The sequence below is a fragment of the Ammospiza nelsoni genome, chromosome 3, assembly GCF_027579445.1.
Source record: "Ammospiza nelsoni isolate bAmmNel1 chromosome 3, bAmmNel1.pri, whole genome shotgun sequence".
NCBI lineage: Eukaryota > Metazoa > Chordata > Aves > Passeriformes > Passerellidae > Ammospiza > Ammospiza nelsoni.
In genome coordinates this window covers 75601793-75613674 of record NC_080635.1, presented here as the reverse complement: position 1 = coordinate 75613674, position 11882 = coordinate 75601793, and the positions used below count along the sequence as shown (strand labels likewise).

At 42.1% G+C, this 11882-nt stretch overlaps 1 protein-coding gene across 1 annotated transcript; it reads right to left on the bottom strand.

Annotated features, from left to right (window-relative positions):
* Positions 1-1063: 1063 nt before the first annotated feature.
* On the bottom strand, positions 1064-7757 carry NT5C1B (5'-nucleotidase, cytosolic IB). The gene is made up of 6 exons (XM_059468354.1): positions 7338-7757; positions 7064-7231; positions 4426-4555; positions 3828-3950; positions 2983-3167; positions 1064-1977 (listed from the first exon to the last, which is right to left on the bottom strand). The coding sequence occupies exons 1-6, from the start codon at positions 7755-7757 to the stop codon at positions 1639-1641; spliced, it is 1365 nt and encodes a 454-aa protein (XP_059324337.1). The 3' UTR covers positions 1064-1638.
* Between the last annotated feature and the right edge of the window lie 4125 nt (positions 7758-11882).

Genomic DNA, 11882 nt, shown 5'->3' with positions numbered 1-11882 from the left:
TCCATTTGGTAACTCTATCCCATCCTGGCAGACAATGACCAGGCCTCAGTTAATTCTTGTCTTCCTCACCTCCTGGCTGGGCTGGGAAATGTGATACGTTTTGGGCACCAAGCCTTTAGCACATACGAAGCTCCAAGTACACCAGAAATCTGCAGTGCATCCCATCGACATCACATACTGGTGTGAACACTTGAAAACCTTTCCAACTCTATTTGTGTTTCATGCAGGATCAAGGCTTTTGCCTTTGCTTCCAAAGAACTTTGTGGCTTGGACCCAGAACATTTAAATGATTGCCTGTGTTCCTGGGAGGGAAACCATAATTGATGCAGTGGAGCTTTCTATAATACCAGGACAGTTCATCTGGACAGAGGAGACCAAACTTTCAGAGGCTAACATGAGATCCTGGGCCGAATTCCCCCAGGAACCACAGATCATGACAAACTTGATTCACCATTTCTACTCCCACTGCAAAGCACATTCTTTTGGTTTTGTCTCTTCTGGTATGAATATATGACAACAATAAATAATAAAACAGGACAGTTGTTCCAGTAGGGAGAGAAAGAGAGCAAACACCACCTGAGAGATGTTAGTGGTGTCTTTTGGAGATCACTTAGTTACATGGATAACAATGAGACACAGGAATTTAGTATAAAAGAGAGAGAATAGACCTATGGTGTAAATATGAAGTCATGCAGCAACAGGCACCTGTCCCCTGGAAACTCATCAGAAGTTGCCAAATTGAGTTCACGCAGATCACAGAACAGTTGTAAATCCTCAGGGAATCTAGTTAAGAAGAAAGTAGTTCCATCAACAGTATTATTTCCAGGGAGATTATCTGCTGTTATGGAGGTGTGCTCTAAAGCTTCAGCCTTTGTCCCAGCCAAGATACAGCACCTCAGACTTCTACCCAGTTTTGTGAAGTATGTTGGGTCAAGGTGAGACCTCTAGTTCTCAGATTAGACTGAAAGTAGTCACTGCTGGTTCCAAACATCAGGAACATTCTAATTACACAAACTCTGCCTAGGAAACTATGCTAAAAGCTCTACATAGAAAAATGACAATGTTCTGTAAAGCCAGCTTTATTAAGATAAGAAAACAGTATAGAAAAATACGTGCAAACACAACCAAATGCCCTAATATTTTACTAGAAGCCAAAACCATGTGGTGACAGACCTACTGAACACATACTTAACCAGCAAACCACCAACAGGTAAACAGTTACATGTAAACTGTGCTTTTGAGAACTTCAGAAATAACTGTCAAGAACCAGCATTGCAGCATGAATTTTCTTATAAATAACCTGTCAACAATTTTTTAGATAAAATATAACTGTTATAAGTGTTCTGTCTTTCAGAATATGTCTCAAGCTATAAAAACAGTACAAATCTCTTAATATCAAAACCACAGTGTTAAGATACAGTCAGGTAAAAAAATCTAAACTCTTTAAGAACTATATTAAAATAACTCTATTAAAAACTTACCAATATTAAAAAACTTCCTTTAAAGGCTGTTCTAGCCAGAAGTTAAATCTTTAGACACAGTGCTCACAATACACAAATGTATAGGTTTACAGATGTTACTATTGGTAGATTAGAGGCTGGCTGAGTTAAGAACCTTATCCTTAATGGTACCCTCCAGTCATGAAGATTTTTGGTACTTCTGAGAAATGCCATAGGGGACATGCGCAGCTATGGCGCCTAATTTCTGTGCTCCTTCAATGTGGAACATCTGGTCATCAAAGAAAATGTGAGGGTGGATTTTCACCAGGATTGGTCCTTTCGGTGCTCCTGCCAGGAAAAGGGCCTCATCAATCTCCAGACCCCAGCTACGGAGAGTCTTCAGCACTCTGGCTCCAGAGCTCGCTGCACTTCTGGCTGTGACCAGGTAGGTCCTTATAGGACAATTTAGTCGTTCGTTTTTTGCATAGAACTTCTTCTGGAGCTTCCCCAGGTCTTCCAGAAAACCCTTCAAAGGACCCTGAGTATGAAATACAAGAAGCATATTAAGTATATGTCCACAGTTTCCAAAAGAATTCTTTTGCTTTCTTCCAAACTGCCAGTTAAACACAGAATTCCTTTTTTCAGTGCTGTGCTCCTCCACAAATTCTCTATGTAACATCTCCAAATGGGTCTGCACCCTCACTAGGAATTCACATGTTGGCAAAAAGTTAAAACCGTAACACTACATGGTAGGATAAGTGGGAAAGTAATTCTCACTAAGGTTTACAAGATCTCTTACAATATTAATTTTTAATTATAGTCTTTAATAAAATGTTCATTGAAAACATGGAACTCTTTTTGCTATGAACCACAAACTGTAACATTTTTTCCTGCAAAAAATACAGTACAAGACTTAGTACAAAGCCATCAATGAACTCTTTCCAGACTAATGACTATAGTATATTCCAATTAATAGAAACAAATGACAATTTTGTTCAAATTGCAATATATTGTACTGTCCAGTACTTTCATAAATAAAGCTTTTACTCTGAATTTACACTATTTTTAACAATGGCAGAATCGGTCTTTCAGTTTAAGCTAATGTTAAAATATTTGTGTTTTTAGACAAATAGCATAGCTCTGCTTGAGAATAAGCAGATATTATCTTGTTTTAATAACCAGAATATCTCACTGTTTGAAATTAACATTACCTACTCTGATAAAAAAAAAGAGAGAAATCAGTACAAATATTTCTTTTTCTAATACTATTAGAAGACAACTGTAAGTCACTGTCTTATATATGCAGTTCTCTCAGAGAAATGAGAGAGGACTGCAGTGATGGCCTGGTAAAAGGACTGCAGTGGCGACCTCTTTTATGTGAAACATGCATTTTAAAGATTAACTTTGAAGAAGGAAATAAATAAAGGCATCAGCTTTCACAAAGAACACATCTACATGGGGGAAACAGAGAAATACAGCAGCAATGAAAATCATCAGATCTTTTGGAAACTCCCTTTAAACAAGAAATTAAAGAAATACAAACCTGTGCAAGAGGCTTATTTTCATTCAGCTGTTCATGTTCAAAAAATCTATCTAATCCTTGCTCTTTGAAAATCTGTTCTGATTCATCAGAAAATATAACAGCATCCCCATCAAAAGCCACCCTTAGCTGTGTATCCGAGTAAACAACACCTTTGTTAGCAGTGAACATCGTAGCTGATGCAATGCCTGAAAATGGATCAGAGAGCCTCGGTTAGCATGTCCTGCAGAGTCAGTCATGAAACCGTCAGCAGTTTGGTTCCAACAACTCATTGGTGGTGACCCTTCTATATGGTGAGCAATCCAAACACAAAAGCTAATTAGAGATGGCTGTTCTGTAACACAAATGCATGGAAGCTGTCCCACTGCCAAAACTTCTTGGACACGCTTCCTTCCGCTTTCACATAAGACTGTATAAAACTGCTTCCCATGCTGTGCTGCAAATAAGAGAAAAGTAGGGAATCCCAAGTAGACCACTCAATCAAAGTATTTGTTACTTTTTAACAAAAATGGGACACAGAAGTTGCTTTTTTAAGTTGTATCAAAAAGATGATGCTATTCAAACAGAAGTTGAATAGAGGTGGGAGTCTTGTTTTTGAAGGGGAGAAGACAAAGGTGTAGAGTGGTTGTCACTATCAGCAGGCTGAAGAGTCAAAGAAGAACCATATCAACCGATTTTATTTGGTTGAGTAAAAGTAAGTGATAAGCTTGCACCACACAAAGTGGTGACTTTCTCCATTTGATAAAGCAGAACTACTTTCTGTGAGACACACAATGTATATAATTTTTGAACAAGCTCAACAGATAACAAAAGATATCAACAGATAGCAAAAGAAAGTCAGTTCAAACCTGCTTCTATAGCTTCCTGCACTTTGTCGGAATCCGCTGAGAGGTACAGGTTCGTGAGGTACGCAGTCAGGTAACCAATGGGGCTCTGTCCTCCCGTCATACAGAAACGTTCAATTGTTAAGCCTAAAGTAAGAACAGCACAAGGTGTGGCTCTGCTTGACACTACAAACCTGTAAAAGGAACCTATGAAAAGGTGCACTAGCCTAGCTTACAGTAAACTTAAAAAAAAATTCATTTTAATTTCAACAAGTTACACAACTTCAAATAATTACAATGTTTGATCAGCTCATCCTCATTAAGAATTTAGGGGAAAAAATTTCCCCTGTGACAGCAGAGTAACTGCTGTGAAGATGTATGTGTAGGGAGCACAGATACCAAATATGAAAAAGTTTAAGGACTTCTCAGAAGTTATGGTTCACACCTGACAAATCTAGAGCACTGGATCAAATTCTGTCTAATACTATTTCACTTATGCTGACACCCAAAAATAAATATCCAAGAAGCTGCTTTTCCCAAAGTCAGAACAGGAAGAATAAAATTAATTCATATTATTATGTTACAGATGGCAATTCTACACATCAGTAATTATTTTATTTACCATAGTGATTGATGCTGTTTATGAGCCTCACTCCCACCTGAGCATGGACATTAGTCATCAGGACAATATCAAACCGTTCCTCATCATCAGGGTACAGCTCGAGAAGCCGGGTATTGACATGCTCCAGTGCCTGCAGGTTGGAAATGTGGAAGTCAATAGTCCAGCGTGCCTCCTTTCTTAGTCACTGTACTTTTAGTGATAGGATTGTCTTGAAGGAGGGTGTAAAATACCTGATAGTTTAACTTGCTGAACTTCTTTAACTCCTTTCTGCTTTGCTGCCCCCAGCAACCATTTGATTTGGGTTCATTTGAAAGGAAGCAAGTAAATTTTTTTTTTTGAGCTATGGAATTTCCTTTTACTGATTTACTGACAGTTCAGGTCATCAGGTGTCAAAGACAATCCTTAAGTAATGAGTACAAAATCACATGATTAGCTTGAGAGTTTGTGATTGCAGCAATGAATGAGACAGATTTTGATATGAGATCTCTTCTAAGATAATTGGCCAACATGTTATACCCATAGTCTGGCATTCTTATTTCCTTGACCTTTCATCTGCTCATCTCTCTCTGTATCCATCTGTTCTCCTATCTAGAACTTCATCTTGACCTTGAATGGAATTCTTTGGGACTGCAGCAACAAAATCAATAATGAATCATCAAATGAATGCAAGATAGAGTGATTTTTATTAAGATGCTTTAAAAAGTCAGGCCAGTTGTTCAGAATTAAAACACAGATTTCATAATTAAATTCTGGAAATCTCACCTTTGAAAGCTATGTTATTATGGGACTGTGCTTAGGAAAATTCTAAGTTACAGCCTGGTGTAAGGCCTAGAAAAAAAATGTTAGTATGTGATCATAACTCACTTCTATTGTTAATACTCTACTACACAGTCAATTTCTTAAATTTTTAGAGAATAAGGGTGAGTGGAGGAGGGGATTCCATTTTTTGTCCAGTGTCTTTATACTTTGCAATCTAAGGACACTGTGGCCTGTACTACAAGCATGAGATATAATATTTCAAGTTAGAATCTTAAATGTTTCAATAAGGGAACCCAAAGAAAAATACATTATTTCTTTTTTGCTTTCTTTGTCTCCAAGTAGAAAGGATGACTCAACAAAGCCACAGTTCTTTAGCCTAATGATTCCTGTGACTAAGCAATATAAAGAATTCAAACAAAAATACATGTCAGAAGGGAACAGAGGTCAAGGTGCATTGGGCTGGGCATAGCTAACAGCTCTGATTTCCAAAGTGTGAGCAGTTAAAGAGTCAAATCATGCTTATACTCTAAATTTGACACTGAACTCTAATCTTAAAAACTGACTGTGCTGGCAGGGCTGCTACACATAGGAAAAGATGCAGTTAATTCCCAAGTCAGTCTGCCCTCACTGGTGTACACTGTGCATTATTTTATGGTCACACTTTTATGTTAGAAACACCTTTACAGTGCTTGTGTCATTAATGCTACTAATAGCTATGTTATATTTACAGCAGCATGGGTATTGACATAAATGTGTGTGTTCATAAAGTTAGTAATGAAGAAAATGTTTTAAATTCCTGAGGCCAAAACTGAAATAATGCAAAATCATTTTAAAACCTGAAATGTTCTGCCACAACTCTAATTTGGAGGTATGATTTCTAGTTATGATTTCATTAATTTTCTAAAATTGTTGTAGTAAAGCTCAGCAAGTGGACATAAAATTAACTCTGTAGCCAGTGTTTTTCAAGACAGTCCTACTAAATCCTGTGCTCTTCAAAAACATACATCTTTTCACTTTTTTCGCTTTTCTGTAATTTCACTTCCTTTCCATTCTGCAGGGTGTTTTCCTTGGCCATTTCTCTTTTGTTGTGCAATGAAAGCAGAATATTCCATTTCAGCTCTTCTTAAACCCTGACTAAGAAGTAGGGAGTCCATTTTTTTTGCTGGTCCTCAAGAACAATTTCCAAGGAGACAACAAAAGCAAGGAAAAATTAAAGCTGACCAAAATAAATTAAAATCAACACTGTTTGTGTTTGGTTGTGTTTTGGGTGTTTTTTTGTTTTGGTTTTCTTTTTTGAGGTGAGGAAGGTAACTGAGTTGGTTTATTTGTTTTGTTTTGGGTGGTTTTGGGGAGGAGGTTGTGACAAACTTCAACAAAAAAAATTGGGGCTCATCTTGACAGAAATGGTCTTAAAAGGAGAGGCGCCTCATATGCCCCATGTCCAGCAGAAAAAGCAGGCTGCTCCTTACCCACACCCGGGCTGTGAGCCGGGTACAAACCGGGATGCTGAGGGTACCACTCCGGTCCTGGTGACGCGAGCAGTACGTGCTCTGCCGCAGGCGTTCGGCATTAGAGCCGGCGGGAGGGGAGGGCAGGAGAGGAGGAGAGGGAATGGAAGAGGAGAGAGAAGCGGTGGCCGCGGGACCAGGGTGCGCAGAGAGATGCGGGGAATGCTCCCGGGCTGCCCCGCCGCGACGAGCTCGGCGCTGGGAGAACAGCTCCCAAAGCATCTCCCCGAGGCAGGATTATCTCCGCTGAAGGAGGCTTCGGGCTCCTCCTCTTCCCGAAATTTGGCCTCGCAGCATCCTCCGTGCCCCGCCGCACCCCACACCCTCTCCCGCCCCACCGGGCCTCCCGCTCCGGGCCGCCTCCTGGCTACCTTGACGAAGTAGAACGCCGGTCCGGGCTTGAGGATGATGTTCTCGTTTTTCTGCTGGTACTCCACGTACTTCTCCACGCCTTGCTCTTCGTAGATCCGCTGCTCCTCGACCAGGTTGAAGAGGGCTCGGGAGGACACGGCCACCGTGATGGCGTTCTGGGGCTTGGGCTGCGGAGCGAGCGCAGGGTAGCGCCGGCCCGCGGCCCTCAGCCCCCGGGCCCCCAGCCTCCCCCCGGACGCCCGAGCTCCGGACCCCCTGCCCGCCCGCACTCACCGGCCGGGGCCTCTGGGTAACCAGATTGTCGTAGAAAGCCTTGGCCGCCGCCCAGTCCTGCTCGGCCTCCTGCTGCCGGTCCTCCTCCGACGCCTGGCTGGGCTGCGGCTCCTCCGGGCCGGAGCCGCTCATGGTTCCTGGCGCGGCCGGGGCCGTAGCGGGCGACCGGGAAGCGGCGGCAGCGGCCGCCTCCCTGCCCCGCCCCGGCCAGGCGGGGAAGGCACCGGCGCTGCCTCTCCTTGGCGCTGTGCACGCCTGGGGACGCGGCCCGGAGCGGTCCCGGCCCTCCCCCGGAGAGGAGCAGTCCCGCTCCTGGCCCCGGCCAACCCCCCGCCCCTCAGAGCCCGAGGCGCAGCCCGCCCGCAGCTCTCCTCTCACGGCGGGGTCGACGGGTGCGCGGGCGCCGGAGCCGAGGCCCATCCCCGCCGCCGTCACGGCACCTGCGGCGGCCCCTTCGGCACACGCCGAGCCCGCCGCTGCCCTCCGCGGTGCTCGGGGGAGCCGTGCCCGCGGCTGCTAGGTGCCAGGCAGCAGCCGGCAGCCCTCAGCGTACCTGCAGCATTAAACGTGTATTATTGAACTGCAGTGGCTTAATCGATTTAATGTTAACTGCAACAAGTTCCCAGGAGAACTTATATAATATATTTTGGTAATCAAAATGGGGTCGATGTCTGTGGCTTTGGGTCCTTTACGCCACATAGAAAATATCTTCAGGAAACAGCAGTTTGGGCAGTGTTGCTGAGAGTGTGTTCACACCCACAAAAAATGTTATTCTGGCATAAGGTTGGGGTGGTCCTAAAATCTAGAGTCCCACACAGAGTTATGGGCAGCATCTAATACTCATACAGCTGTCTGAAATGGTCCTGTCTGCCTCTGCAGATCACCATCTGAGCCACAGCAAAGGTTTCAGCACTGGTAAGCTGCAGGAGAGAGTGGAAAGTGAAGAAGGAATCGGATTTTCTCCTAAGCCAGTACAGGACATGGCACAGCAGACCCATAGTGATATCTATGTCATAGCACATGTGATCACCATCCAAAACCCCTTTAACATTTTGAATGAAGACTCTAAATATTGATTCCAACCCTGATCACTGCATAATCTGTATCTGATTGTCAGAATTTCTGCCTCCACCCAGTCTCCAAAAAGAAACAGGATGGTTTTGTTATTTTTGCCCTTTTTTTTAATGTGGCTTCCCAGTGAAAGGAGGCTTATGTGATTATACCATCTGTCCGTCTTTCCCCAGTGATGTTCAACTGCAAACAAATTTGACAGACGGATAAAGATCTCAAAGAGATTAAAATTGTTAAAATGTTTAATGACAATCAACAGTAACATGCAATTTGTTGCCCTGCTGGGGAAAGCACTTTATCTGCTTGTTCCCCTGCTGTGTAGTAGCAAGTGAATACTGCCTGGCTGATCTGCCACCTTCAAATCTGCCACACTGCCTGATGCCCAGCTAACCAGGGAGGGATCTGGGAGCAGGAAGTAATGGAAATGAGGAGGTTGGAAGAAATGGGAAATGGGAGTTGACCGTACTGGGGAGGGGAGCTGGGAATAGGAGGTAAAAGGAGATGCACTGAGAGCAGTGCATTGAGAAAACAAATGCAAAAAGACAAGTTAGGATCATTGTAGTGGGTATTGTCATGGGAACCTGCAAAAGGCATAACTTCCACCTGAACAAACCTGATTTTAGTAGCTATACTACTGATAAATGTGCTTTTCCCCCTTGAATTTTATCCTGAATATTTCACTCTGAGTATGTTTCCATGTCAGAGCTCAGACCTGTGGCATATGCCACACTTGCTCCCCTCCACACAGTGAGATCAGGCTGAAAAGCCAAGCTGACCTGGAAAAAGGGTTCAAGTCACACAACAGCAGCTCTTGGTCCCAGCCACCACTGCTGTCCTGCTCAGAGGCTTCAGCACTTGTCTAAGAAGATGATCTCCAAGAAGACACTATTCCTAGTTAAACTGTTGGGTACATTGCCCATGGAGAAGTGGGGAAAAGAACAGGAGGAATCAGGAAACAATTCTTTGGTGGTTACAAAACTGAATTGTCCTCTGTGTGAACATGGGACAATACTTTTACAGAGCTGTGCACAGGTTAACTTGTTGTTCTGGGTCCTCCACCACCCTGCATCTACTACAGAGCTCCTCAGTAACATTCTTGGTTTTTATTTTTGTTACCCCCTTTCCTGTCCACCCAAGAAAAGAGTCATCACACTGTGAAGATTCCTTTTAACCTATGCAAGACATCTGAAAATGTATAAAATGATAATCTGGTGCTGGGCCCAAGCAGTGCTGTTGATGTGCTGCTGCTGAAAGCAGTGCTATGCTAACAGAAACACTTTGCTTGCCAGATGCACGTGGTATCTCCACACAGCACTCAGCTGTGTGAACATATGCACTGAGCTGCCATGTCTCTGTTCTGTGCTTGGCTGCCTGCTGCTGACATACCCTCCATTTCCTCTTTTGCTGGAGATTGTGAGCTGAGGGCCTGACATGAAAGCCTTCCAGCTTCAGCACCTTATAAATGAAATCTTGACTTCCCAAATGCAGAATGTAGCAGCCTTATCTACATCTAAAACATGTAGTAATGCCCATGGGGTTCCAGGAAAGAGCTATGTCTTGCTTTCACTAAACCTCCTGGGGAGTCTGAGAAATAGGAATAGATCCAAAACTGAATGACTTTGTGGTTTCTGAGCTAAGCTAGAAAGGAAAGGGAAGGAAAGGAATTTTCTGTTATCGTGTATTAATTTGTAGGGCATTTACATGAAAAAAAATTGTGTTTCTATCTTTGTATGTACATTTTTATAGTTAGTCATGCATATTCTCTGAAGTCTGTTACAAGTATTCAAATAAAAAGAAAGTGCCCCTGCTTGACCTGCTGATTTTTTTTTTCTGTGTTAAGAACTACCAGTCAGAATGATTTATATGTTCTTTTTCAAGAAGGAGCTCAAATTGCATTACTGAAAATAATAAAAACATTGTAGGTTTTTTTTCTTCTCTTGATACCTATTTCTATTTGGAAAGACATGAAATATTTCCAAATATTTAAAATGATGAGAGCAAAATGATGAGAAATTTTTTATTGGAAGGATGTTATCTCTCTTTAAATGACTCCTGGAGTCATGCCAGGGTCACTGCAGAATGCAGTTGCACCGACTTTTTCATCATATATGCATTTTGATTTTTGGACTCTGAGAGCCCAAGACACATGGCATAAGTGTGGTGTTCCCAGAAAGAAGGAACCTGAGAATGGCTTTGATCTAGGTCAGCCTGGCATGGCAAAATGTGTGATAGCACTGCCACATTACATCTGACCAGCCAGATAAATAATTTTTAAAATCCTCCTGTTTGTAGATAGTATAAGCACCTCTAATACAATCCTAATATTCAGGAACTGATTCTATGAAACAGTTAACAGCTGTTTTTTTATATGGTTTCTACATTTCTACATGATTTCTACAAATCCTCAATGTGGATCTCAAGCAGTCTATATTCCTTTGTTTGCCTGCCTGCTGCTATCAAATTTACCAGAAATAAAAGAGCAGTTCCGTTGTGCCAAATACATGCGTTTTAAGCTGCATCATGCCTAGAGGGCACGTTTATTCATGCTGAAGAAACCTTCAGAATTGCATCATAATATTCACTTTCCTTTTTCATCTCATGACACTTTTCTGCAGCAGTGTTTTTCATTTTCTCTCTCTTCTTCTCCCACTTCCCACCCTCTGTGTTGTGCAGGGAATCAATAATGCAAAAAACCTGTAGCATCACATTACAATCTACGGCAACTGCCTTTCATCTTCCCCTGACATTGCTTTGCTGTGGTCTTTAACAATATGTTCATTTGCAACAGCCACATAAATTCCCTATGACAGAGATATTTTGTTCATAGATGATCTATCCCACCTCCATCATTCTAAGCATGACTCATTCCAATATTCGTGAGACAGGTGACAAGGAAAGCTGAATCCAGCACAAATGCGGAGGAATGCTCAGTAAGATTTGTTATGATCTCTCTTCCCAAAGAAATCCAGTTTAATCATTGCAATCCAAGTTTCACATGCCTTATTACTAAAGTTAATTCTATTCTTTAATCTTCTCAGAAGGAAATCAAGAAGCAGCCAAGTTTTATCTTTAGCTTTTGGGAGATTTCTTCTCTTTAAAGGACTTAATATAACTTTATCCTATGAAAATATGACTGTAACTAAACTTTTAGAACTGAGCTCTCTTCCAGCTATTCTGAACAACAATATTTTACCTATCTTTACTCCAAGAAAGACTCATTACACAACTGACATGTAAAAACAAATCAAGAAGAATTTTGAAATTCAGATAAAATATTATTTTTACCTAGATGCTAACTAAAAAAGTAGAAAAATAGTGTCTTATCTCCAACGCTGAATATGTCTGCCCCATCTAGTAGTTTGCCACTGGTAGAATTGAGAAACATTCAGTGAGCAAGTAATCTTGGCCACCTTTTCAAGAATGTGGACTGTGACAAATAGGACAAAAATGGAGTCTTGTTGAAAGTCTGTGGTG